Source organism: Drosophila teissieri, chromosome 2R (assembly GCF_016746235.2).
Source record: "Drosophila teissieri strain GT53w chromosome 2R, Prin_Dtei_1.1, whole genome shotgun sequence".
NCBI lineage: Eukaryota > Metazoa > Arthropoda > Insecta > Diptera > Drosophilidae > Drosophila > Drosophila teissieri.
The window spans coordinates 16,154,211-16,180,988 of NC_053030.1; the positions used below are offsets into that span (position 1 = coordinate 16,154,211).

The 26,778-nt window shown below is 45.9% G+C and overlaps 7 protein-coding genes across 14 annotated transcripts; 3 read left to right on the forward strand and 4 right to left on the reverse strand.

Annotated features, from left to right (window-relative positions):
- The first annotated feature begins 565 nt into the window (after positions 1–565).
- LOC122614484 (cuticle protein) lies at positions 566–2,471 on the forward strand. The gene is made up of 4 exons (XM_043789050.1): positions 566–798; positions 1,435–1,627; positions 1,810–2,133; positions 2,204–2,471. The coding sequence occupies exons 1-4, from the start codon at positions 566–568 to the stop codon at positions 2,453–2,455; spliced, it is 1,002 nt and encodes a 333-aa protein (XP_043644985.1). The 3' UTR covers positions 2,456–2,471.
- Positions 2,472–2,602: 131 nt separating this feature from the next.
- On the reverse strand, positions 2,603–4,940 carry LOC122613445 (acetylcholine receptor subunit beta). Its single transcript, XM_043787631.1, has 8 exons — positions 4,588–4,940; positions 4,330–4,461; positions 4,119–4,271; positions 3,878–4,065; positions 3,287–3,818; positions 3,085–3,225; positions 2,853–3,019; positions 2,603–2,793 (listed from the first exon to the last, which is right to left on the reverse strand). The coding sequence occupies exons 1-8, from the start codon at positions 4,895–4,897 to the stop codon at positions 2,671–2,673; spliced, it is 1,746 nt and encodes a 581-aa protein (XP_043643566.1). The 5' UTR covers positions 4,898–4,940; the 3' UTR covers positions 2,603–2,670.
- Positions 4,941–5,277: 337 nt separating this feature from the next.
- On the forward strand, positions 5,278–8,236 carry LOC122614825 (golgin subfamily A member 2). Its single transcript, XM_043789491.1, is given in 5 exon segments — positions 5,278–5,481; positions 5,587–6,582; positions 6,641–7,153; positions 7,206–7,230; positions 7,233–8,236. Coding segments are annotated over 5 exon segments (2,457 nt in total). The 5' UTR covers positions 5,278–5,424; the 3' UTR covers positions 8,099–8,236.
- Positions 8,237–8,483: 247 nt separating this feature from the next.
- LOC122614827 (shugoshin) lies at positions 8,484–10,004 on the reverse strand. 2 transcript variants are annotated; one of them, XM_043789493.1, is made up of 3 exons: positions 9,382–10,004; positions 8,584–9,320; positions 8,484–8,517 (listed from the first exon to the last, which is right to left on the reverse strand). In XM_043789493.1, exons 1-3 carry the CDS (start codon positions 9,856–9,858, stop codon positions 8,511–8,513), a joined length of 1,221 nt encoding a protein of 406 aa, XP_043645428.1. In that variant the 5' UTR covers positions 9,859–10,004; the 3' UTR covers positions 8,484–8,510. The 2 variants fall into 2 exon arrangements, with proteins under 2 accessions (XP_043645428.1, XP_043645430.1); XM_043789495.1 differs by having other exon boundaries at positions 8,484–9,320; positions 9,382–10,001.
- Positions 10,005–10,308: 304 nt separating this feature from the next.
- LOC122614823 (WAS/WASL-interacting protein family member 2) lies at positions 10,309–26,691 on the forward strand. 6 transcript variants are annotated; one of them, XM_043789489.1, is made up of 11 exons: positions 10,310–10,967; positions 20,150–20,531; positions 20,604–20,878; positions 21,214–21,401; positions 21,782–22,174; positions 22,365–22,519; positions 22,673–22,770; positions 22,837–23,109; positions 23,695–23,829; positions 23,901–24,195; positions 25,501–26,688. In XM_043789489.1, the coding sequence occupies exons 2-11, from the start codon at positions 20,150–20,152 to the stop codon at positions 25,809–25,811; spliced, it is 2,505 nt and encodes an 834-aa protein (XP_043645424.1). In that variant the 5' UTR covers positions 10,310–10,967; the 3' UTR covers positions 25,812–26,688. The 6 variants fall into 6 exon arrangements, with proteins under 6 accessions (XP_043645423.1, XP_043645424.1, XP_043645420.1 ...); XM_043789488.1 differs by having other exon boundaries at positions 10,309–10,967; positions 20,607–20,878; positions 22,673–23,109; positions 25,501–26,691; XM_043789485.1 differs by having other exon boundaries at positions 22,673–23,109; positions 25,501–26,687.
- LOC122614828 (fibrinogen C domain-containing protein 1) lies at positions 16,603–17,776 on the reverse strand. Of its 2 annotated transcripts, none has more exons than XM_043789496.1 (4): positions 17,627–17,776; positions 17,504–17,574; positions 16,922–17,432; positions 16,603–16,870 (listed from the first exon to the last, which is right to left on the reverse strand). In XM_043789496.1, exons 1-4 carry the CDS (start codon positions 17,767–17,769, stop codon positions 16,687–16,689), a joined length of 909 nt encoding a protein of 302 aa, XP_043645431.1. In that variant the 5' UTR covers positions 17,770–17,776; the 3' UTR covers positions 16,603–16,686. The 2 variants fall into 2 exon arrangements, with proteins under 2 accessions (XP_043645431.1, XP_043645432.1); XM_043789497.1 differs by having other exon boundaries at positions 16,605–16,870; positions 17,504–17,561; positions 17,627–17,728.
- Positions 17,902–19,183, reverse strand: LOC122614829 (microfibril-associated glycoprotein 4). The gene is made up of 4 exons (XM_043789498.1): positions 19,085–19,183; positions 18,958–19,019; positions 18,332–18,907; positions 17,902–18,270 (listed from the first exon to the last, which is right to left on the reverse strand). The coding sequence occupies exons 1-4, from the start codon at positions 19,151–19,153 to the stop codon at positions 18,111–18,113; spliced, it is 867 nt and encodes a 288-aa protein (XP_043645433.1). The 5' UTR covers positions 19,154–19,183; the 3' UTR covers positions 17,902–18,110.
- Positions 26,692–26,778: the final 87 nt, after the last annotated feature.

Genomic DNA, 26,778 nt, shown 5'->3' on the forward strand with positions numbered 1-26,778 from the left:
GGAACACTTGTTTGGCAGTCGCCGGCCACCGGCAACAATTGCTCCTATTGACTTAATATTTGCTAATAGATTTCACATAAATCACATTCCACTGGCGTGATTTATGCATGAACTGCGATCGCAGGTGACTCTCCGTCTCTTTCGCGCCGTCTTGTGCTGTCTTTTTCTCATTGTGCTAAGTTTCTGTCGAGATTTCGGTATTGAAGTGGCGTTTTCGAGACCTCTTGAGAGGAACTCCACTGAAGTGCTGCAAGTTGCATGCGCTAATCTGAGGCTTTATATTTTCCAAACTTTGGTTTCTTAACTCTAGCCTTAGTATATAAACTATCGCCACCTCATTGACCCAATGCATTTGCAAGGCTTATTTCAAATATTTTATGGTAATAAAAGTATATGTAATTGATCTCATTAGGTATCTATATATATCATATCTATATCTTAAGCGAATCCAATCATTACTCATGCCACCATTAATCCGCGATAAGGATGCTGTAAGCTCGACGAGCATTCTCAACAATTTGTAGCACTATTAATTTTGTGATGACCCAATGTCATACCCCCACCCATGGGGTTAATCAAGGCAGCCGTAAAAAATCCCACGAACTGCCAGATGCTGAACCGACAACTTCAGCCGGCCAAGTCGATGGATCGATGGAGAGCTGGAGCTGGAACTGTAGCTGGAACTGGCGAACTGGGGCCTCCACTCGATCCAAGCCCCCTCTCCACGCACGAGTGTCCTCGAGACGAGACGGCGTGGCTGCGGCTGCGGCTGAAATCACCCATCCAATATGGTCAAATGTGGCACGCAGCGGCATTCGTGGCACGATAAAGATAAATATGAAGCTCGCCTAGATATTTCGACCAGAGGGGATTGCTTGGTGTTCGCTTATTTGGCAATCGTTCATTATGCAATTTGAGGAGAATTTCCCAGCCCCACGCCGAGAATTGTTTCGAGAATACTCAAACATAGCATCGAAAACAATTAGACGGCATTCTCCGTTGGCTAATTAAGTTGTTAGTGGCAAGGCTGCATGCTTTCGAGGGGCGTGTCACCTGGTGCTGTGCCCAAATTGGCCAGCTAATCAGCGATTTCAATTAGCGTGCGCTTTCCAAATTCGAGCCACAATGGCACCCCCAGTGGTAAGGCCGCCTTTCCTGCGACTCCTTAGCCGGCAAGTGGTCTGCCTTCGGATCGCAGCTCCCAGCACCCGGCACCCAACTCCCAGCTCCAGTTCAGGTTGCGTCATCCGCGTTTTGGGGGCTCTCCAATCCGAGTTGCGTCTACGAGAATTGCAGTTTCACTGCAGCCGAGATACTTCACAAATTGGTGCTGCTTGGCCCGCTTTGTTGACTGCTGCTGTCTGCTGACTGTTTGTCCGTCCGAGGCTCAGATCGAAATCTAGTCAAGATCTGTCCGCTCGGCCAACTGTCCAGCTGTCCACCTGTCCTCCGGTCCGCAGTCCGCAGTTCGCAGCTCGCAGTCCGCTCGAGAGTGCAAGTGCGAGTGCGAGTGCGTGGTCTGCCATCGAGGGGTATAAAAGTAACGCAATGCACACAGTCCACTTACAGTTGCAATTCTTCCTCCAAGCCAAGTGATTCGTTATCCAGCGCTAGCATGAAACTTCTGGTGAGTGGATCAGGATTATCAGATAAAGCCATTGGCAGTGACTGGCTCCGAAAGGATATCCTCGTTTTGCTAACAGGACTGAAGACATAACAGGGTTACTAAATAGATTTCACAAATCTAATATGGATTTGCTAGATCAACAGGATTAACATGAATATTTGGTTTCTCATTTACCCCACCAGATCCTCACCTCTCTGCTGGCTGTGGCCACCGCTGCTCCTGGACTCCTCGACTACGGACACTCGGCTCCGGACTACAGCTACGCCCATGCCGCTCCTGCCATCACTTATGCTGCTGCAGCTCCAGTCATTAAATCATACGCTGCTCCAGCCATCACCTATGCGGCTCCAGCTCCGTTGATCAAGTCCTATGCCGCTCCAGCCATCAGCTACGCCCATGCTGCTCCTGCCATCAGCTACGCCGCTCCCACGGTGGTCAAGTCCTATGCTGCTCCTGTGGCGGTCAAGGTGGCAGCTCCGGCCACCAGCTACTCGCACTTCAGCTCGGTAAGATCGGTGTCAATATGATGATGCCAATGTACTCTATTCTCATTTACAACATCGTTTGTATTGACAGGTTGTTTCCCACGCCACGCCCATCGTGAAGTCGTACGCTGCGCCTGCCATCACTTATGCTGCTCCAGCTCCGGTGATCAAGTCCTATGCCGCCCCAGCAATTAGCTACGCCCATGCCGCTCCAGCCATCAGCTACGCTGCTCCCACGGTGGTCAAGTCCTATGCGGCTCCAGCCATCAGCTATGCAGCTCCTGCCCTGGTGAAGTCCTACGATGCACCTGCCCTGTCCCTGGGTGGATATGGATACCACTAAGCTCCGATACCAAAACACTCCAAATCCAAATCGATCCCAGATCGGAGTTGGAGCAATGGAAGCAGTTAACTGCGAGGAGTCGCAGCAGCCGAGCACGTTTTCCCACTTTTCCAACCTGTAGTCGCAAAATCTTCACAACCTTCTCTGTTTACTTCTTATTTATTTAAGAACCATTAATATTCTCTCAAATGCACAATAAAGAAAAATTCTATTTTTCAAATCCCACTCGTAATATCTACGATGGCAAAGGTTATAATGACCAGGATTGAGCTCAGGTTGTTCAGGATCTTGGCCAGATGCCGCCAGGGATTCTCCTGAATGTCGCAATAGTCGCTGGACTGCAGGAATTAAAATTAAAGATATTTTTCAGTTGGATAATAGGGGCTTGTCTACTCACATCCGCAAGTCTTAGGCCTAGAATACATCGTAGAACATTGCAGTTTATCAGGCCAACCAGCCAGGAAGGTGCCTTCGATCTGGGTGGATACAACTCCAGCCAAATAATGCAGATGTGCAGAATGTAGCAATAGGTGGTGGTCATCATGATAACTTTATATGCAGTCACTGTGGTGGGAAAGTGGAAATTAAAGTGAAAATTAAGAAATGTTATGAATGAGGTAATTAATTACTCATGGGCGGCACATAATGCGGGGAGGCGTGGCGCGTCATGTACATTAAGCCCCAGGCTGTGATCAACAGGGCGATGAGGATGAGGGAACTCCTACGAGTAGAACGCAGTACAAAGGACATTATCACGAACATCTGGCAGGCTGAAAAAAGATAGTATTGTGTTATTCTATAGAATTGAAAGTTATATCGAAGTCAGATTACCAATCAACGGTACGTAGAAGACGGTCATGTAGAAGTTACGATTCCTTTGCAGCGTAAACTCAATGGCCACATCGCCGCTCATTTTCTGCATCATACCCTTGGGACTGTATCGCCTCTGGGAATCGTTGTCCACCATCACCACGGACATTTGCGTGAACGACCAGCCGGATGGCGTGTTCACGTGCTCATTGGGCGCAATGGGCTTGCGCTGATCATCGTAGATTAGCGCCACATTCTGCTGCCCCTCCTGGCCAATGAGGCCCAGTTCGATGTCGCAAGTCACGCGCTCGCTCGGCCAGTTTCGGGCACTGTCCACACACCAACTGGCCAGCTGGAGGTTTTGGGCGTACAGGGTGATGCTTCCGTTGGCGTAGACCCTCAGCTCGTAGGATTGGAGGACCTGACCCATGGATTGCAGGGCACCGTTGAGGACGTACATCTGCGGCTTCCAAATTCGCAGTTCAGGATGCTCGAAGGATTCCAGCGAGTCGAAATCTGCGGGCTTCCAGCCAAGTCGGCTGTCCCGCCAGTGCTGCATGGATAGGCGAATGTATCGTTACTGTTCCAAAATAAATATTTGCCTTTCATTACCATCATCATGTGCATGCGGGTCTGGAGCATGGAATTGGTTTGCTCGTAGGCGAGGGATCGCGTTTGGAAATGGAACAATACGGAGCTGAGATTAGCCGGCAAGCTGGCATTTTCCGCCTGGATGTTCAGTTGGTTTAGCAGTTTCTCAGTTTTCGTTTCCTCCTTCTCTATCGGTGCAATCTCCGACTCTGAAAGGGGGTCTATTTTAGAACACACTTATATAGCGATTACTCATCCTCACCGTAACCATCAAAGCCACAGTCGTAGAACCAACGCGCGGTGTTCGAGCCAAAGGAGCTGAAGCTCAGATAGTTGATGGTCAGCGGTGCTTCATCGATGAACTGCAGCAGGGGCTCCTTCTTGAAGCCGGGTATATAAACAAACAGCTCGCCATCTGGAATTATACTGGGGGTTGGAGAGCAGGGAATACCCGATAAGATGGGAGAACTCACTCTGCGTTTGGACAATCTCAATTGGCGTCGGCTCGTACGGCGATACCAAGTTCGGCTCTTGACTCGTGGCCACCCGCCTCATTCCCATGGCATTCCGGATTGCGGAAAACGTATTTCCGCCGGCGCCTATCACTGCAAGCGCAATACAAGTAGTTATCAATGGAATTATTAGGCAGGGTTTTCATTAAAGAGAGCGACCTTTCCGCGCTGGAATCATAGCAAAGCATTTGAATACCAATTATTATTGACTTCACCCACCGATCTCGTAAACGCGATCATTCAAGCGTGGGTGATTCGTCACCGAGAGCAGGATGTGCGCATCCATGGCGGTCAGGACGTAAAATTTCAAATGCAGCCGCTCGCCGGCCTTCCTGTTGTTGTTGCTCAGCTCGCGCAGCATGTAGAACTTCCGGTAGCCATATCCTGTGTTCGGAACAGAGTAGCTTTCGCAGGAGTCCAGCTGGGAGAAGCTCACGTTGAATCTGGTCGACGACGATTGGGCGGATTCCGCTTGGTCAATCAGTACTAGGAGCAGGCACAGGCAGCAGCCCTTGATGAGGTTGTTCATTGTATCAATCTGGACTTCCACTGCTAACAGCAGCTTGACTACGACTGAATTAGGAAGCCGACAAAAGCGAATTGATAAGAAACAATGAACTACCCTTTGTCGATAAATAATACGATTTACTTCATTTTTTTAAGGAGTATGCATTACAACCGCGCCAAACCTCCCCGCGTGAACATGCATTCTATGCTAATAAGTTCTAATTGTTAAGTCTTTCCTTTTCTCCATATTAATGTTAAACTTTAACAAGGTAAACTCTTAAATTTATCAGCGTTTTCAAAACTAGCTAAAAAAACAACTGAAAATTCGCGCCAATAAAAAGTGGAAAAGTTGTGCTTTTTCTAGCGCCTGGTGTAACCGTTTACGCGGCATTTCGGCTCTCAGCGCGTACGGTCTTACTGAACTTCAGACCTGTTATCAACATTCAGAATTTGCCACTTTTGCATAGTTTAATTTAGATTTGTTGGCTCGCCTTCCGATCCCAGGTTACTACCGGTGCGGCAAAGGTGCCGCTGCTGAACCCGAGGGACATGCCCGATGACACGCAGGATGCCAAGGCGCAGAAGTTGGCCGCGGCAAGGAAAAAGGTGCGACAACCAGTGCCACACACAATTGTTTTGCTCTTGTGACGTGGACACATATGTATTGGCCCACTAATATTGATTTTGTTTAACACGCTCATGTGGACACAGCTGAAGGAGTACCAGCAACGCGCCAGCAACAACAATGGTCAGCCGGGAGCGGAGGAGCCGGTGGCTGCCACCACGCAATCGCACTCGTCCACGGTGAGCATAGCGAGCAATCTTTCGGAGCACTCAGACAACGAGATAAATGTGAACGGCGGAGGCGCAGGCGGTACTCCGCAGCTGGATCAGTCTGTCTTGCCCACAGCCGCTTCTTATTTCGCGCTAAGCGAGCCGGAACACAATGGCGGACTGGCAGATCCCTCCAGCTTGCAGGCCATCCAGGTGATCATCGCCGAGAAGGCCCAGCTCAATGTGGAGCTGACAAAGGTTCGTCTGGCCTGCCGGGAACGTGAGCTTGAGCTGGAGGAGCTACGCACCCTCAAGGATCAGAATCAACTACGCCTGGAGCAGCTGCAACAGCACTGCCAGGATCAGCAGTCGACCGGCGAGCAACAGCGACAGCAGTACGCGCAACTTCAGGCACAACTGCTACAATCGCAGGCACAAATCAAGGACCAACAGTCGCATCTCAACGAATTAGAGGCCCAGCTGCAGCAAAGCAACCAGCGACACGAGGAACTGCAGCAACAGCTTTCCCAAAAGTCTAATGAACTTGAGATGGCGCAGCTGAAGGTGCGACAGCTATCCGACGAGTCTAGCGTGACCACAGACAACCGAGTGGAGTCGCTGGTGCAAACGCAATACATGTACGAGCAACAGATACGCGACCTCCAGGCCATGGTGGGTCAACTAACGCAGGACAAGGAGCAGGCAGCTGGCCAGTACCAAAACTATGTACAGCATCAGAGCGGCGAGATCGCCAAGCTCAACGAACGAAATACGGAACTCTCAGAGGAACTGAACTCACTAAAAGAGCGGGAACGCCAGCTGGTGGAGCACGTGGGCACCCTGGAGCGGGACATACAAAAGAACATAAGCCTGCAGGCCCAATTTAAAGAAGCCAGTCAAGTGCAGCCATCCAAGGAAGAAACCAGCGACCAGGTAAGTACTAAGACGGAAAAATGTGAAAAACCTGTTAAGCCTCTTGGTTAAATTTCAGAAAGCCTTGAAAGATGAACTGGCCGACTTGAAAGAGCGTTTCGCCGACTTCGAGTTTGAGCGCCACGAATTTCAGCTGAAGATTAAGTCGCAGGACGATCAGCTGCAAATAAAGGACTCGGCTTTAGACGAGTTTGAAAAACAGCTCGAACGCTTGCAAGCTGAGCAACCCGATCAGTCTAAGCTGTTGGCCACCATGGAGTCGGACAAAGTGGCCGCATCGCGTGCCCTAACCCAGAACGTAGAGATGAAAAACCAGTTAGACGAACTGCAGCAACGATTTGTCCAACTGACGAACGACAAAGCGGAACTGGTCATCCGCTTGGATTCGGAAGAGTTTGCCAACCGAGAAATCCGTCAGAACTACAACAGCATGGAGCAAAAGCTGCACGCCAATGAAGAGCGCTTCAAGTTTAAGGATGAGGAAATGATTCGATTATCGCACGAGAACGTGGAACTGCAGCGTCAGCAGTTAATGTTGCAACAACAGCTGGACCGTCTCAGACACTATGAGGTGGGTGGGATTGAGATAAAAAGTAAACTGACTTACATTTCCTTTTTTTCAGGCAAAGGCTTATCACTCCGGTGAGAGAAAGAACGAGAGAATGGAGGAGAAGCACCAGAAAATGAAGCAGAGGAAGCAAAGGATGTTGGTCATTTGCATAATCATTCGCACGACCACTCTCATGAGCATTCCGACGGTCATTGCCACGATCATGAGCACGATCATTCACATGATCATGATCATTCCCATCCACATGATCATTCCCATCCACATGATCATTCCCATCCACATGATCATTCTCATGATCATCCACATGATCATCCTCATGATCATTCGCATGATCATCCTCATGATCATTCACATGAACATCCTCATGATCATTCACATGAACATCCACATGATCATCCGCATGACCATCCACATGATCATCCACACGATCATGTCCACAACAACGAAAACAGACCAGCAGCTAAAACGCTACCCACCGCGGAGGCCGTGGAACGCTTGCAATCCCGATTCACCACACTGATCAGCCAGGTCGCCGACTTGACGGAGGAGAAGCACAGCCTGGAGCATCTGGTGCTCCAGCTGCAGAGCGAAACAGAAACGATTGGGGAGTACATAGCGCTCTACCAAACGCAGCGGCGCATGCTAAAGCAGCGTGAGTACGAAAAGGCCGCTCAAATGCGTCTACTACAAGCTGAGCGAGAGCAGCTGCGCGAGAAGATCGAGGCACTGAACAAGCTGGTGGTCAGCTTAGGAGTGGAGCTACCTGCAGATGCCGCTGAGGTAAAGCAACCAGAACACACTCCTACCGAGGGTGAAAACTCTCAGCAGATCATTAACAAGATACAGGACATTATCACCGAGATCAAGGAGAACACGGAGCAGCCAACCCACAACCATGCAGGCGACCATCTCAACTGTTGTCTGGGCAAATTCGAGGTAGTCTAAAAGAAGTGCAATTATCGCCTGCTTACGTATAATAATTATCTTTTTGCTACTGTATTTAATTGTAATTGTACTTTGCTCTTCAGAGTCTTTTGTAAATGTTTCCAAAAACTTTGTGCGAATAATACAGTTTGCATCTAAGAGGAATTCTATAAAATTAGTCCCCCTAAAACGTATTAACAAACAATCAACTTAAACGTTGTTTTATTCACAAATGAACATGTTTAAAGATGTAAAAATTAAACGTACTTTTAAACTCCTATTGGCTTCTTTGGGTGATGATGATGGTCTTCCTTCCGATAGCTGGATGTGGTGAATGTGCCCTCTTATGCATCCAAATCCGACGTCAGCTTTTAGTCTATATATTAAACTTATAAGGGTCCGACGATTTAAAAACGGTATGCTTATTTTAATGTTAAAAACTGGTTTGAAAAACCATTGAAATTACAAAAACAACATAAAAGCCTATAAAATATCTGTCTATCTACTTTTTGGCCTTGGCCATGCTTTTCGACCCATTACGCATCTTGGATCTCAGACTAGGCTCCGCCAAACTAGTGGGCCTGCAGCTTCTGCTCGGCCTTCCGCTGGTGCTACAAAAAGAACTGGACATATCCGTATTTTCGGATTTCTTATTTGCTGCAGTTCGACTTCTGGTTTTTATAGATGGCATTTCCTCGACGAGGAAGGATTTCGGAGTACTGGTGCTCCCGGCCAGTTGGCTGATCCCGTTGAACAGGCTTCTTCGTGGCGTCAGTCCGTTGACCTCAGGAAAAATTCCAGACGATTGACTAGGCCTGGTGACTGCCAGTCGCGGGCACTGTATGCTTGGCTCCTGTGGAGAATCGTCCACAGCGGCGGGAATAGTCAACCTTGATCCTTTCCCAGACTCTTTTCCCCGACTCAACGACATTGCTACTGGGACATTGGGATCCACTTCTCGGAGAGCCCGCCCACTGGGAGTGGCGGTGACTTGCCCGTTGGGCGGACTACTTTCAACCGTTGTGTCACAGTAGATGGCCTCGCATGATGACGACGAATCTGTGGTCTCCCCTTCGCTGGCGTTTTCCTCTATAATGCTAAACAGACGATTGTTCTCCTCATGTTGGTCAGTCTGTGCCTCCTCATTGTTATCGTCTACGGGGCTTACTGCTTGCTCGAAGTCATCTTCAGAGTCATCTTCGTCGAAAACTAATTCCGCTGGTCTTCGTGGCGGTGGTGTAGGCTGTACGCAAGCCGAAAAGGAACCATAAACAAAAGAAAATTGGAATTGAAGTATTACTTACCTTGTTGGCTCTCCTATCCACTGTTACCCTAGTGGCCTCCACTTCGGACTGCACTTCAGAGCTGGATCGGCGACTAGTGGACGAAACAGTACTGGTCACTGAGGAAGTCCTTCTTGGCGAGATGGTTCTGGTGGTGCGGGCCAAGACACATGTCCGTCGCATGTCCTTGCAGATTTCCCTGGAGCTCCGACGCGGGCCGCTTGGTCTGTTTATCTGAGCTCCCTGAGCAGGCTCCTGGGGCGCCGCCAAGGAATCGGAGTCCACATTCAGGCTTAGCATCAGGCTGCGTACGATACTGATGTTCTCCATCTGCTGGCGATGGTTCTGCAGTACGTGCTCCTCCCGAATGTCCATGATTTCGCGCTCTAACGATATCACCCGCTTCCTGTACTCGCCGATCTCCAGGCGCTGCTTCTGCACCTGGTCCATTAGCTCCGCATTCAGCAGCTTGTACTGCTGCTCTACTTTGGATCCCATTTGCTCCTTGTGATTTCGTTATCCCATTCACAAAATCCAGACAGACGACGCCAATAGCTTGTTTTGAATTTTGAAATAGTGTGACCGTTGTGGTGGTACTAAAATATACCCTGGCTTGGTGAAATACTTTTTGAAAGTATGGCAACGCCGACGCCAGGTTTAATTTAAACGAAATATTTTAAAATAAAGCCATGTAGAAAACAGACAATACAATTGGCTTTGAATATATTCATTTAACTGTAGATAGAAATACATTTTTTTATCTTACATGAAAAAAGTTTTAGTTGGTGCAAATTGGTTTGTGCAGGCTTTACTAATGATAATTTATCATTTGTAATTTACACGTTTGTCAAAATGTAAAAAAGTTGCATAGTGGAAGTAGTGTATATAGCAGGACATCGATGCATTGCTTAATATCGATAGCCATGAACCATCTGCTGACATCGATACATCTATGTTTCTCTTACACCTCTAAGCTGCACAATAAATTTATTGTTTTCTCAACCGATTGCGAGGAAAATCCAGATATCCGTGGCAGATAAACAATGCTGCAGCGCTAGGCCCGAAATCGAAGTGAATAGGCGGTTCGGAAAGTGGTAGATACACTTTGCAGAACACAAGAATAGCACTAAATCAAAAGGCAGCCCATCTGGCAGTGTGTGCGTGCGTGTACGTGAGTGAGAGTGTGCTGTCGCAGTGTGCGTGTGTCTGTGTAAAAATGAAAATCAGTCAGATTTGTATCGTCGTTTAACGTCTTTTAGGCATTTAGCCAGACTTTTACACATTTCTACAATAGTACCCAAAAGTGGGAGGGACTTTCCCCCCGCGGCCACAGGACACATCACATACAACACCTGTGCACTCGCAAAAACAATCGACGGATCTAGCGCGCGGATTAACTTATTCATTCGGATACGGATACGGTTACGGATTAAACACTATAGTTTCGGAAAAATACACTTAGGAAACGCCTGCTATGCTGTTTCATCTCCGCCGGAGAACTACGACAACCACCTGCTGAAACCCGCAGACAGACAACCGCCCAGAGATCCGAGAATTTCATTCACAGAAGCTACAGGCCCCCGTTGAAAACCGAACCCCGCTTCAAGGTGAGTCTGTTTGTAAATCCAACCCGTTTGTCTTTGTACCCATTAAGTCGATCGAGTGCATCACTCAGCACTCCGAATCCGAAGTGGTACAGACCTATCGCGCGGCCTTATCAATCCTATTTCGCATGGCGCCCAGAATTTTGGTAATTTATGGAACATTCAGGGACCTCTTCGGTGCCCGTTTCAAGCAGGCAATTATCTTATCGCCCCCGACAATTTCGCCACGATATTTGCGTCTAATGGTTGTGTGTTGTGTGTATGTAAAATTGCATTTTCCAAGATATGGGGCTATATCTTGTGGCCTCGAGGTACACAATACACAAATACATGGCAGCGATTGTAGGCTGCTTTATTTAGACTTTTTTTTAATATTCATTCATTTGTTCATATTCCAATTTAGTCACCATTATTTGGTTAGATTCTGAGTAAACCAGATTGCCAGATTTGAATTGAGATTTCAACTTGAATGACATGAATTTTTCTCTGTGTCGGAGAACACGAAAAGCCTTTTTCCACCATCTAGCCGGCTAAAAGGGGTGCAACAAACTCGGGCCGCTTTGATTTTCTCCTGTCCCATCAGCGAATGCACTTTGTTTTGGTTTGTTGTCGCTTTGTCTTAATCACATTAGGCAAAACGCCTGGGCACGCGACGCATGACGACACCAAGTGCTGCAACACCAGCGAAGACCCATGGAACATGCAGCCAGCCACCCATGCCACCCCATAACTGACCTACAAAGAGTGCATTGCTCGACGGCCGACGAAAACTAAATTCGCCGACTAGGGGTTGATTCACTCGCTTTGCTCCCTTCGGCGATGTGAGTGCGAATTGTGACGGTTGAACTTCGATGGAATGACATAATCTGGGGTTTTACTATAGCTATTTGGAGGGCCCAGTAATCCCGATCACGCAATTGCGATAAGCCATAAAAACAGTGGCATGTAGAAGGAAGCGTTTCCGATCTTATAAAGTTTTGTCTGTTCATTCATAAAAATGTCGAGATCTCGGGAGCTATGAAAGCTACAAAGTTTAGATTAAGCATGCAGCTTCTAGTAACGCCAACGTGGCGTCCAGTCCGGTGTCCAGGTGTCCACTAGCTAAATAACAGATAGAAGTTTTAAGTTTCATAAGTGTTTTTCTTGCCACTGTACCCAAAATAACCCTCCTGTCATATTTTCTGCGCCTTTTAAACCATCCCCAAGTGTGAATGGGCTTCCAGCTCCTTTCCGTAATGCTATTCATGGCACAAAGGGCGTCCCAGTCGCCGGGTTCAATGTCATTGGCGTGGCGTAGGCCATGGCAGCGGGCACATGGCACGAACCCATCCCAACATCTCATTCCAGCGCATCCCGTCCAGGAGTCTGCCTGCCAGTCCATAGTCGAGGCTGTTTTGCATCCCCCACTGCAGGCACACACAGCAGTATCGAGTGCTGCCGCAGTGACACACGCAAAGATTGGGGATTGAAGGCTGGCCGTGGAGGTGTGTGGGGCATGGGGTGTGGGTATGGGAATGGGTATGGGTTTTTATGGCCAGGGGAGTGGGCACTTGTCGGCCTTGTGTGCGGCCATTTGTCAGTCGAATGGGTTGTCGTGCATTTTTCGAGCACTGCATCACACGGAGTCTGATTGGCACGTAGTTGAGAGTCGGTCGTTTCTTTCAGCCTTTATGCCGCTGAATTATGCTGCACTTCCTTGTGCAACCTGGAACTGAATCATAAAACTACAGTGATCTCTCCGGCGCACCGCTTTCTGACTTTACTTTCGAGCCCCATGCCGAGGGCTTTCGCTTCCTCGTTGCCTCGGTGACTCATAGTTTGTGTTTGACTCTTGTGTTTACATCACATTTGCAGTTGCACTGCGAAAAACGATCTGTCTCCATGTACTTTCAATGTTCAGTGGGGGACAAACTTTCCAGTTCAGCAGGTGAAAAACCTCTTTGTACTTAATACAGCTTATTGCAGTTTCTAAGAGCTGTTAGTGGGTCTTTTCGCCATGTGTGGTGTATGCAAACTGGCGAACCCAACACCGTTGTTGTCATTGAGTTCATCGCAGTTGTGTCGTCGCGGCTCTCATGATGTGTTTGCATTAGTTATTTAAGCATTGTGCGACGGTGCTGAAAACCGCATTTTAATAGAGCCGCCGGCAACAGCAGCGGACCTAGCAACTGAAACAGCAACATCAAGTGCAACAATGCATATTTATCTGTAAGCGAATATGGGCCTTACATCACACACGCGCAGCAGGCGATGAGGTGAGGTAGCCGATGTGTGGCAAAGGCAGAAGCTTCAATTACAAAATGCAAATGCAAATGCAAAATGCAAAATGATGCATGGTGAAACGCTTAGATCAGAAGTAACTCGAAACGCAGTGCTTATAAAAGGCTGATAAAAGGCCATTCAATGCTATATATTCATTCATATGTGCGATATATGTTCGCTAATGAACCGATATCCGATACAAGGTTTCAGGAAGGTTGAGAGTAATCTTTGAAAATAACAATAAAGATGTCAAGCTATTCAAGTATCTAGCAATTAAAGTGACTAATCTATCTATAAACCAGTTCTGCCACTACTTTTTATTGATCAAAGGTTGATGCTCAACTGCGTATGAGTCATTCGAGTGATCTCTCAAGAATAAATTGAAAATGTGTTTTTGATAGAGAAATTCGAATTTGCATACTGAATTGTTTTTATTAGATCTCTGAACTTTGTTGCAATAATATTTTCGGCATAACAAAATCTGCCACTGTACCAAATCCACTTTGTGTATCTTCTGAATTTGATTCACCTCAAAGCATTCACCACGAAATGTTTTTACGTCAGCGGGCCTCTAGTATAAACGACGGTCATTCACAATAAAAAATTATAAACAAAATCGAGTTGGATGAGCTATAAAAACATTGGCATAAGAAATGCTTTCGGAGCGTGTTGTCTTTTGCACTGCGGTCACATATTATTATCGTACCGCGTGGCTTTTGGAATTTCAATGATTTGATGACCAGCTTCCCCTTCCAGACCTCGAAAATCATGAAAAGGCACAGCTGGCACGACTTGCAATTGAAATGTAAATGTTAATTGTTAGTCCAACGGTTTTGGCTTTGTGTAATTGGAACTTGGCCACAGCAAAGCGACAAAAATAAATTAAAGAAATTGAAAGCGAAAGTCTCGGCACAATTCGCCTCACAATTGAATTGCAAGACTGTGTGCATGTAAACGGGTTTTTTGCTTAAGAATCAAGTGCATCAACTGCAATGAGTCACAGTCACTATACAATTTACAGATAGACCAACTAATTAACTGGCGCACTCTAGAATTCATGCTAAGTACAAAAACCACAATTCAAAATTTCTATTTAGAACAGCTTATGCCAAAACCAGTCTCTAAAACCTGAACCGCATTGAAACACTTGTGCAAATTGCCAAGTAAACAAAGCGATGAGCCAAGCGAAAGAAAAGCGAGACAAAGAAAATATGCATGAAATGAAGAAAAACCTCATTAAAATTACCTTCATTAAGGGAACTGGGCGCTCGCTAAACTAAACTGTCCCCTCAGATCTCCAAACTGGGGGACACTTTGTGGTCTGTCCTATAAGACCTGCGCAATATCTTGTGGTTACCGGGTATTGTCTCACGATGCGTTTCCAATGGGCGTGCTGAACGTTTAACACCCAATATTTGACTTACATAATGGCCGGCGATGGAAATGAATTTTGACAGTCGAGCGTTTTGTTTTCGGCTTGGATGGAGTGTGAGTGGAAATGAGGGAAATGGGCAGGAGGTTTGATTTGCGCGCTTTGATTCAATTTGATTCGATGTCGTCCCATCCCATCCCAGTCCAACCCTCGGAACATAACACGCCCTTGTTTATATGTCCATTTGGGGCAATTAAGTTGATGACAGTTTATTGGGGCAATCCGAAAGCGTTCTGCCGGCCATTGGACTTTTGTTTTTGGGGGGCGGGGGGATGAAAGTGGCGACACACCTCGAAGTCGTTAATTGAATGTAACCCGAGGATAGGAGCAGGAACTAAAACCAGGACAAGCAGCGGAGCCAAATTTTAGAAACCCCAATCTGGAATTGTTTAAGGCGAGTGACTCACTTCCCATATCAGCAAAGAAATTGCTGAGAGCCATAGGTTTCAATTAATCGATTTGCTGTCGTTGAACCTTTCATATCAAAAGCGTTTTAAAAGTAGCGAATGTATAATGGATTTAACAGTGCGGAACACAGTCATAAAGCCTATGTTGATAGTCCACATCTACGAATGGTACGAGGATCGAGCTTACTCGGAAACTGATTCACTCATATCCGAATTCCTTTTTTTTATAATTTAAATTTAAGATTATACTTTATACTATATATTACTAAATAGTTTTAAGACTCTTCAGCATTGCAACTTACTGCCGTCAAATGTGCCACCATTAAATTTCTTTTTAAACATGTAGTTTCATTCCTTAAATTCTTGAATAAATACTTTTATTTTATTTTTTTTTGCACTGTCTGTCCGCCGGTAATTCTAGATAAGATACAGCAACTTTATAAATACCTGGGTCTTATGCTTCGAATTTCTAACGAACTCGCCTGTAAACTCGCTTATGAATCATCGTTTGAGGCAAACATTTGATTTGACTCCAAAATACATATTTACCAGTGGACAGACAAACTGGAGGAAGCCATTCTAAGAAAATCGTGGCGTCTCTTTAACGATAATTCAAAAAATATTTGGGTCGATAAGTGAAGAAAAAAATTGAATGAGTAAAAGGAAGTCGGTCCGAAATGATGACATTCTAGCAAGAGCATTCTTATTTAAGGCTGCACAACTTTCAACATAATTCAGATAGTAATACTATTTTCATTTCCGTGCAGCGCTGACCAATTTTCCCACCAACACAGCAGCCGTTCAATTAAGCGACAATCCGTCTGGATGAATCAAGCTGTTGAGTTGAGTGATTCATCTGCGCTGGAGGCCACACAGTGGACAGCAATTAAGGAGCTGTAGGTTTCCACCAGATCTGCCCCACTGTGCCACATTAATGAGTCAAGACAGTCGGGTTTTTCGCACGTTTCGCCTTTTGCTGTCAGGCAGTCTTACGGTTTGGCATTTCTTCTGCGGATCTGCAGATTCTTCTCATCATCATCAGGGGAACTGATGACAAGTGTGGCCTGCAATTGTGCTCTCCCTTTGTCTGGGCTTCTGGTCTTTGTCGCAGTCACTTGTTTCCATAGACTTCCATAGTGCTCCATAGTGCTCCATGGAGCTCCCAGTTCCCAGCTGTGACGTCAGACCCCCGCGAATTTATTTTTATCAATGTGTTCACTTCGCTCCCCCCCAAATGTATATCACTCATTCCCCGAGTCTCTTGCTCGCTGGAGACTCTCTGCCTGGGCCACCGGTTTCTCTGTTTCAATTTTATCGCTGGGGCATCGCATGCGCGGCCGTTGGAGCTCCTCAGTTGGAATTCAACTTGCGAACTGAGCGCAACGCGCGTTCCACTCGAACCTCTCGACGAGAAACAAAGAGTATTCGCAAAAAACAAAAAAAGAAAACACTTTGTTTACGTGCGCGTGTAGAAAAGCAGCGTTGAACACAGAATCAACTAATAATACAACAAACACATCAACGTGAAACGGTTATTATCAAATTATAAATAAAAGCCCCAAAATGTTGATAGTGTTTATCAGGAAATAAAGTGATTTCCCTTTGGTTTTCGGTGTGGAATTCAAGGGGCGTTTAAGGCATTCAGCATGCCCTGCCTTCGTAGGTTGTTGGAACACTTGGGTCTGATCATCATTTGTACGAACTTGTACCCGTAGTCGTAGCCACGCCAGCTCATCCAGGTGATTCCGCGACCCGACATCTTCGGCTCGAATCGCCCTCCCTCCAAGTATTGGCCATTGAGGTTGCTAACAAGGAAAATGTTCAGCTTTCATTTGAGGAAATCCATATTTTCTTACCTCCTCTGGCACTGGTCGTACCACCAGGCACCCACATAGATCCTGGCACATCCGTGACCCATATCATCGTGATCGAATGTGGAGAAGGGCATACCCTTGTGGTACCTCAGCGAATCTCCGGCGTCTCCCGAATATTTACCCAAAACCGATAGCGCATAGGACTCTGATGCATTCCCTATGGCAAAATCCTCGTATCGCGCATCATGTACCATTCCATCGAAGTCCTCCATATAGACATACAGCTCGTAGGGTTCCGCGGTAGTTAGGAAGTGCAGTTTCTCCAGGCCCATAAAGAACTCTCCGCTGAGCTCCCCAAAGCCCTGGCTATACTCCTCCCAACTGCGATAGAAATTCTCACTGCCATCCTGACGTCGCTGAATAACAGTCCATCCAGATCCCGCCAGCCGGGTGTCACAATAAGCCGGAAAAGGTTCCAAGCCAGGCACCTCAATAACATGGATGCCATCACTGTTGATTCCGGCAGCTAGACAGGAGGAGGGATTCATCGCAGCTAGATTGATTACGATAGGATTTAATTAGTGAAAAATCTCAGTAATATAAGACTAAATATCTCCAACTTACGCTCATGAGTTCCTTTCACTACTGTGATCTCCTTGTAGCTTTGTTTTAGCTCTTCCAGCTGGATTTTTAAACTGAACATTCTAGTTTAAACTTAATAGCCATACAATTATTTGAAACACCCACCTGGAAACCATTCTTTCAGCTTTCTCATAGACTAGGTCCAACGTATTGCTTTGGGCACTAGGAAAGTGGCTGCCACCGCTTAAAAGTAAAACACACCACACATAAAGCTTCATGATCTTGTTCCGTGCCTCGTTCCTAGCCATCTAGATTATATAGATTTGTATAGCTTGCAAATCAAGCTCGATACTATATAGTTTCATTCACTTATCAATTGCATTGACAAATCGTAGGTCAAGTTCGCCTTGAGCGGTAGTACATCAGGAAGTTGATACAACTAAACATGAGAATTTCAGTATATTTCGCAGTTCTGATTGAGATTCTGATTAACGTGCTCGGCAAAAATGCGATGATTCAATGGAACAACCTTTGCATATTAATCAAGTACATAACAAATTGTTTTCACGTTCTGGAAGCCATTTAACCAAAAGGGAGTGAACAGCAAATAATAATAACAATAATATTCGTGAAACCGCCTTGTCAAAATTCACTGATGAATCAGTGGTATCTTTCGGCACTTGGGGCGTATCATCATTTGGGTTACCCTGTAACCGTAGTTGTGGCCACGCCAAGATCGCCAGCACATTCCTCTGGCGAACAAGCTCTCCTCGTACTTTCCACCCGGCATATACTGACCATTAAGGTTGCTTGAATAAATAGGAAGATGTTAGATTAAGTCTTAGAAAGTTAATCTGACAGTGAACTCACCTGTCCAGACAGGCGCTGTACCACCATCCTCCCAGATAGTAAAAGGCACAGTTCTTGTTAAACTCGCGATCGTTATCCCTGTCATATGTGGAAAACTTCATTTTCCGGTGAGAGCGAAGGGAATCTCCCGCAGTGCCTGAATATTTTCCCAGTGCGTACATTGCATAGTCGTCATCTTCGTTTCCAATGGCGAACTCATCGAATCTCGCATGCTTAATGGTATCATCAAAGTCCTCCAGGTGTATATACAACTCATGCGGCTCCAGGGCAGTCAAGGCACGAATCTTCTCGAGGCCCAAGAAGTACTCGTCCGTCAGATTCCCGAATCCCATCTTGTACTCCTTCCAATTGCGAAAGAAGCTTAGGTTTCCACTGAACCTCTTTTGAACCACGATCCAGCCGGGTCCGGCTATCTGATTTTCACAGTACACCTGAAAAGGACTCAAGCCTGGAACTTTCAGGGTTCGCAAGCCATTCTCGAGACCTCCAGAAGTCAGGCAGGAAGTGGGATAAATCTCATCAGGGGATGTGCTCAGAGTTCCATTTGCTTCAAATTCCAAAAGTGCCTCTCGTAAACTGAGAAGTTAAATAGTAAGATTAAGTTCACTTTTTTGTTTGAAACTTACGTGGAGAGTGCATTTTCTGCCTGTTCATAAATAGCCTCCAAGTTGCCAAACAAATTCAGCGTCTGTCGAGGGTTTTGTTTATTTCATTTAAGTAACAGTCGACTTTTTGAGCGGCCATTAAACTTACCTCCGCATGACAAAGAATCATCACATTGAGTGCAATGCAAACGGAAAAAACTGGGACGCCACAGAACATGATTTTGTCAGCTAATCGATGAGAATATAATGAGATTGGCTCAGTTCTAAACATTTTATTGCGCACAAAGGGGGAATAAATGTGGGCTTTGTTTTCTTATCAGTTGCCATTCAAATAACTTGATTATAATTTCTTGATTATTATTTGGAGCCATTTCCATTCACGGAACACTTACTGCGAATTTAATGCGATTTTGAAAGGTGGTTGCTCGAAATAAAGCTTAAGAAATTTTAATTGAAAACAGCCATAAATGTGATAAAAACAAAGGCAATACACTCACAACATTTAAGATTTGCTCGGATCACGTGGGATAGCCTGGTTTTTTTTAAGTGGGCTGCTCCAGTACAGCTAAAACTGTGCTGCTTTACGCGCTGTTTAAGCCAGAAATTTTTCCATTGTGGCTTCAACCATAGGGGCATAATAAATATTACAACTTTTATTGGCATAAGGGTAAATGTTGAAAATATATAAAATATTAAATTATCGCTCAATGGATTTGTATCTTCAATGTTTTAGCGCATATTTGAGGCCAATTAGGAATGAACCAAGTTTTGAGTTGATGTGGGGACTCTTAGGAAATTGTAGAAACTAGAGAATTTCAGGCTTCGGTGCCTCCACATCCACATCCATTTGGTATCTTTATCGGGGCGTCAATCTGAAGACAACAGAAAACAAGACATAAATAATAAGTATAGAAATTGTATTATAAACACACAGCATGTGTGAGTGTTGTGCTGTGTGGGTGGTGACAGCGGTCTCGGCTTTGAAAGCCGCTTGATCGATGCAAAAGTGTTAGCCAGTCTTAAGCCAAAGCTTCGCAGAGGCGGACGCAGAATTGGGAATTGGTTAGGGCCCGAAGATTCGTATCAACCGAGAATGAGATTGAAGCGAAGTTCAAAGCAAAAAGTACTTGAGAAAGAGATATGCATAATTGTTATACATATGGTCAAATATCCTTTTCACTGTATCAATAATGTTATCTGTCTTTCGCTTCAGATGGCTATTCCGCCACCACCGGGACCACCGCCGCCGCCAGGACCTCCACCGCCTCCGGCGATGGGCGGTCTTAAATTGGGCGGCGCAGGAGGAGGAGCAGACGCCCGATCTGCGCTGCTCAGTTCGATCCAGAAGGGGACAAAGCTGAAGAAGACCACCACGGTGGACAAGAGTGGGCCAGCGCTGTCTGGCAAGGTGTGCGGAGGAGATGGCGGAGCAGGTATTGGAGCCAAGCGAACCCTCAACAACAACACCAGCACCAGCAATCACAACAACAGCAGCAGCGGCAGCAATGGCCTTGGCAATGGTACCCCCAAATTGGGAGGCCTGTTCGAAGGCCTCTCGCAAATGCCAAAACTGAAGCCCGTGAACGGCATTCGCGGTAGGTCTACTACGTTTTGTATGCGCAGATTAATATCGTTGCTCAACCGATTTCCGTTTTCCGCCCACGCAGCAGCGCCATCCGTCGGCTCGGCAGCAACAACGACATCGAAGTCCACAACGAACTCATCGGCTCAGCAGCGGAGCAACAGCCCCCCAGCCGCGGCGAGCGCCTCGAATGCCAGCAACGGACCCATGGACTTCAACACGGAGCTCACCAAGCACTTAACGCTGAAGCGCCAGAAACAGCAGCAGCAACAACCACAGCCGCCGACCAACAACACACATATCAATGCCACAGAAGCCAATCTGAGAACGAATCGGGGACCACCACCGCAACCGCCAAAGGTGAGAACTGGACCCATGGCGAGAAAGATGGATGAGGTCCTCTATTAATAGATTTATTTGGAGGGGTGTTGAACATACTCGAACTTAAATTATGCTAGTTGACTCTTAAATGTAAAGACATTTTGTTTAATTAGTTCAGTTTAAACGGTTTGTGATACTTTTATCAGCGACTCATTCGTTATGAACACAGTTAAGTGTTATACGCCAAAGTGTTGATCTCCTTTTTGACAAACAACGATCGCTTTAAGAAAACAGTGGAGCAGAAAGTTTTGCACGCAATCCCATTGTCAACGCAACTAATCCATCTATTCTTCTCCGTTTCTGTGCCATCGCAGTCAGCCAACTCAAGTGATTCGATCTTGGAGCGCATGAACATCCCCCGCACAGCGCCGACCCCCTCCTTCGGCTCCAGTTCGAGTGTCAAAGCGGCATCGCCCACGCTCTCGGACAGCGGCAGCAACAGCAGTGGGAGTGGAGGTGGAGGTGGAAGTGGAAGTGTCAAGAGCAAGGCGGCCAACCTAAAGTAAGTGTCGTCTTCCAGCCACGAGCAGCGCACATGATTGGGTTATGGTTAGTTGGCATCTACAGTTGTTGGAATTTATACCGTTTAAGTATGGTGTTCATTTATTCGATTTTATATTTGGTATTCCAGAACCCATAATCAACGCCAAAATATTGCTTAATTACAATCTAAATTCCAATTAAACTGTAGAGACCCATTGATCTAACACAGCCTGCTGTTTGAAACGGTTACATTTTGGTTTTTCATTTGTACATTATTCGTTAAAATGTATCTTAATTTTCTTCTTTATTTTCGGATTACTTTGACGGGACTTTGTGGTTATCCTCGCACACCAAACACACGCACACACACACACACACTGTATTTAAACCCGCCCACAGTATCTCGTTAGGAAATAGTTTTGTAAATAGTTCAAAATCAACCGCAAGTGCCTCGACCACGTCCTTAAACAGCAGTCAAACGTCCTCGACGGGATCGATTCGCCAACTGGCGCCGAATAAGTCCACATTGTTTGGTGGCAGCGGTGGCTCTAGTTCCGGGCCGAGCTCTGGTGTTAGTTATGCAACTGTGCAGAAATCCTCGCCGCCTTCAACGGCCGATAGCACGCCCTCGGTGACACCCACCCCGCCACCGCTGCAGCTGCCGACGAAGCCGGCCATCAGCTTTGGCAAGCCAAATTTCGCTCCGAAGCCACCGGGCTTGAATCAACTGGCGATGGCCAACGGACAGCAGCGTCCGGCGGTGACCAGGCACCACAGCATGAAGTCGCCCAGGTATACCGATACAGATTTAGCTATCAGCTTCAGTAACTCCTAACCCAGCACCGCAGCGATCGCTCATCTGCATTCATCAAACTCCTTTTGGGGTTTGCTTACGCTTATGCTTTCTTTTTGGCTCGCAAATTGGCTTTAACAATAAGGGATCTAAAATGAATTCAGCTAATCTGGAATGTACCTTTTACAGATCTCCGCCTGCGGCCGGCAGCCTCAACGGTCCTGTGTTCCCCACCCAGCAGCATTTAGGCACCCTGCGCGGTCCACTGCAGTTCCATGGCAGCGAATCCAGCAGCCCCAACACCAGCGCCGGCAGCATGAGATGTGCCCCTAACCCGCCAAAGTGTAAGAGTCCTTTTCTTGGTAATTTCAAAGTTTAAAGTTTAATGTTTTTGACTATAAAAAGCAAAATTAACTATTCAATGAATTGAAAATCCGACATTAAAATTTAATAAGTTTATATCAAGTTGATTCTAATGTTGCAATATACACTTTCAGCCCGCCCATCGGTAAAGCCACCACCGCCACCCACGCCGGCTCGCAGTTTCTCCAACACCAATCTGAACCACATCGGCGGATCGACGACGTTCAGTGCGGTAAACACAACGCTCATCCAGAGCTCGGCCATCAGTTCTCAAGCTCCCTCACCTCCAATTACCCAGCCGCCATCATCCTCGAGCAGCAGCAACAGCGTGGCTGCCCTGCGTGACCAATTCCGTGGAGGCGCTGGAATGTCCAACGGAGCACCATCGCCGCCACTGCCGCCGACGCCCGCTCCCACATCCAATCCATCCTCAGCAAGCGCCAGTCCCAAATCGTTGCAGCGAGACAATGTCAAACCCATTATCCTAAATGGAGGACCTCTGAATCCGCCAGCGCCGCCGCCACACCGCAGCTGCCCACCTCCGCCGCCTCCACAGCGACAGTCGAGCAATGTGAGTAGCCAACGGACAGCATTAACACTAGCGCAGAACAACAGGTTGGCCCGAATGTCAGAGGTGAACTTTAATGGACTGCGATGCCTTGGGTGGTTACCTTGGGAGTTTTGCCTATGTACAGAGATGAGAGGCCGTAGTCAGGGATATATATTTTAAGAAAACTGAGACTGATTTTACTGGGCGAGTAAATTATTTAAAAAGATATACTTAGTCATTCGAATGCGCTTGAAAATGAGCCAAACACATAATATAATGGGTGAGCCAAAGTACATTTTCTCGGCACTTGTCCAAGTCCTAGTTTCTAGTTTTGCGCAGTGCATTTGTTGCTTGCTTCCGCCTGTGCCACCCCCTTCTCATTCTCACGGCGCCTGCGCTTCCAGGTCGTAAGAGCTCCTGGCTGCGCACTGCCTGCTCATATCAGTCCAAGCTAGTGTTCCGTTTATAACTCACCTATTTTCGTGTTGAGCGGGGTGGATTGATTTTCCAAAACGAGACGTGACCAAAACACAGAGCTCTTACACACAACACATTGCGTTAAGCATATCCCGTGGCCCAGTGGCCCACATTCATGTGCTCCTCCAGCAGGACCGCGTGAAGCGCTGGATGAGCAAGACGGTGTACTCCATTAAGAAGATACTCCTAGTAAAACGCCAGGGGAAGCACGGTGGCAAGTCATTCAAGGTTATCAAAATGCCGATGCTTACCAGCAAGCGCAACGTAACTACAGGCTACGATAGCCCACGGAAAACGTTGTGAAACCAAGCTAAGTGTCTTCTCGTTTCTTGCAGGGTGGCTCCGGATCGGGATCAGCGCCAGTTCCGCCGCAGCGTCACTCATCCATTCGGCCCAACGCCCCATCGACGCCACCAACGCACATGGCCAATGCTTCGCATCAGTTTGGCAGCAGCTCGGGATTGTCATCAGGTTCGGGAGCAGGAGCTGCAGCCAGCGTGGGTCGCCTGGTCAACGACTTGGAGACCAAGTTCGGAAAGCGATTCCACAACGTCACGGAGTTCCCCAAGCCGCCGCCGTTTTTAAATATACAAAAAGTCTATCCTAGTCGCACGTTTAAGGCCACCAATGGTATGTAGTCGAGTGTGTGAGCGAGTGTGTTTGTTCTGTGAATGTTTTATTTAAGTACATAAACATTTAGATGCATTGTAACTGCGATTATTGTTATATACACACACACCACACACACACACGGAATGCTGTTATATAATTAGTTCTTTCTTAAGGCACACGCTCTGGCATTTTAGTTTCGAACATGAACGATCTATACAACGATTCTTATCTCTAAATAATTATAATTTTAAAAAGTGTATTACTACCAGAATAGAATATTATTGTATAGGAAGGAAAGCCCTGGCTTACGATCCACAGCACACGCATATGTTAAAACCCGCAGAGTTTAGTAATCCTTTTGATTATTGTTGTTTATTTTACTGTTAACAGGCAATGAACTAATTGCGTAAAGCGTAGCGGAGGAATGTTATTTTGTATATTGCATAACACTAAAGTTGAATAGCTTTATCCAAACATTATATATTTTATAAATTTTAATGTTATATTTTGTTACATTTCAAAGGGGAAGGAACATGGAAGTTTCCCGTCGCGATATTACCATTAAGCACACAAAATATTATTACGTATAGTTTATATTTTACCTAATCTATACTATATACTTTATATTTATGTACGTGTATATGTAAACGGAAGCCAATCCATATTGCATTGTATTTCCCTGCGCCCCCATTTACATTTCTCCCACATGTAGCGCATGCTTTTACTTGTACCCGGCTATCATTTTATATATATTGTACCAACCAACGTCTATACATATATATACATATGCATATATATTATACCCGATGAATATTTAATTTTTAGTATGCAACAGGCACATTACGAGTAATTGTTTGTTTTAGTTTCGAAGTTATCTTTTGAAGAAACAATAAACCAAAATTCATTTGGATAAAATACATGAACATATTTCATTTGTTTCATTTTGTGTTTTAGTTTTACTCCAGTTTTTGGGCTGTCCGGAGGCAGATATCTTCGCTGGTTATTGGTTCAAATTCATTTGTCCGTTTCAAAAGTGGTTTTAAATATTCAACAGTAAATTACTTTATGTTTTCCTTTTTTCTCAATGACCTACCTTATTTATGAAGTTTTATTTCAGAATTTCAATGCACTTTGTGCACTCCCTCACTTCTACCGCATATTGCACCCAAAGTGTTCTTAACATTTGTATTTCGTTTTCGCTTGCATCACAGCAGCTCCTCCTTACTTAGTTAGCCACATTCTTCGATCTTCGCTATCCTATCTATCTATCCATATTTGTACATATATCTTTTTCCCCCGCTCCTTCGATTCTTCCGCAAACAGCGCCCGGAAACAGCAATGTGAACAACAACAACAACGCGGTGGCCAGCAACAATAACACGACCACGACTCCCAATCCCAGCGGGTCCGGAGGAGGATCAGCTCCAGTGCTTAAGCCGGCGTACGCTCCACTGAAGAAGCATCGGGCACCGGCTCCACCTCCACAAGCTGGTGTGGCTGCCGCCACGGTATCGGTCATCCGGCAGTCAAGCTTCCTTTACGGCGGAGCAGCAGCTGGTTCCGGTGGCTCCACCAGCATACGGCCGCAGTCCCAGCCGCCCGGAATCGGACCACGGAACTCCACCGTCTACTGAGCAATGGACAGTGCATAAAGCTTAGGGTTTGATTTGTATATAAGTGTGTGCATGTGGAGTGTGTGTTTGTGGCTCGTTGTTGATGTGTTATACGCGGGAGTGTTATGTGCCACAGGCAATTGTTAAAAAAGTCAATAGAAAGTGAAATAAACCGAATACAATGGCACACTGAAACCCCCGAAAAAAGAGCTTGAGATAAAGGCAGGCCCAAGCTTAAGAAAATCCCCAACATTTCGTTCGCGTCTTCCCAGGTTGCACTTAAATGGCTTAAGCAGAGAACAAAATAAGCCCCACTACAATTTGTATATAGAATTAGCACCAAGTTAGTGAAATTATCAAGCTCCATCTATACGTTTTATAGGCGGGTGTAAATGATTGTATGTACATTTAGGAGCGCGCATCTTTGCATAAATATCTTACTAGACTGAACATATTAAAACCCAACTGCAACAAATAATTAATGTAATTATATACATACCATATTTAGAATCGACTATTGTACGACTTAATCCAACGGCAACAAATAATTAATGTAATTGTATACATACGATATTTAGAATCGACTATTGTACGACGTAATCCCCTAGAGCAATACACACACAAGAGAAATATGTTAACAATGAAATAATGAAGCACAACCGAGGGCATTTCAACGAAACTCGCCACATTCCATTCGCAAATTCTTTAGTTCAATGTGCAATACGAGAGTTGGTGTGATAATCTCGAAAGTATTTAGGTATTTATCTATCATCTGTGGTTTTTGGTAAACGTTTGTTAAACTCCTTATTGGGCGATAATTATTGCAAGTGAACATAATGCGTATTTATATTATTGTTCGTTCTTATTATTAACTCAATCATTGTTGTTGGACTCGGTGTCATTAGAAGTATTATTCAGCAATTGCATAACATTTTATTCCGAATCAAAATCATTGCAGTTATTAATAAAATTACGAAGTCATTCAAAA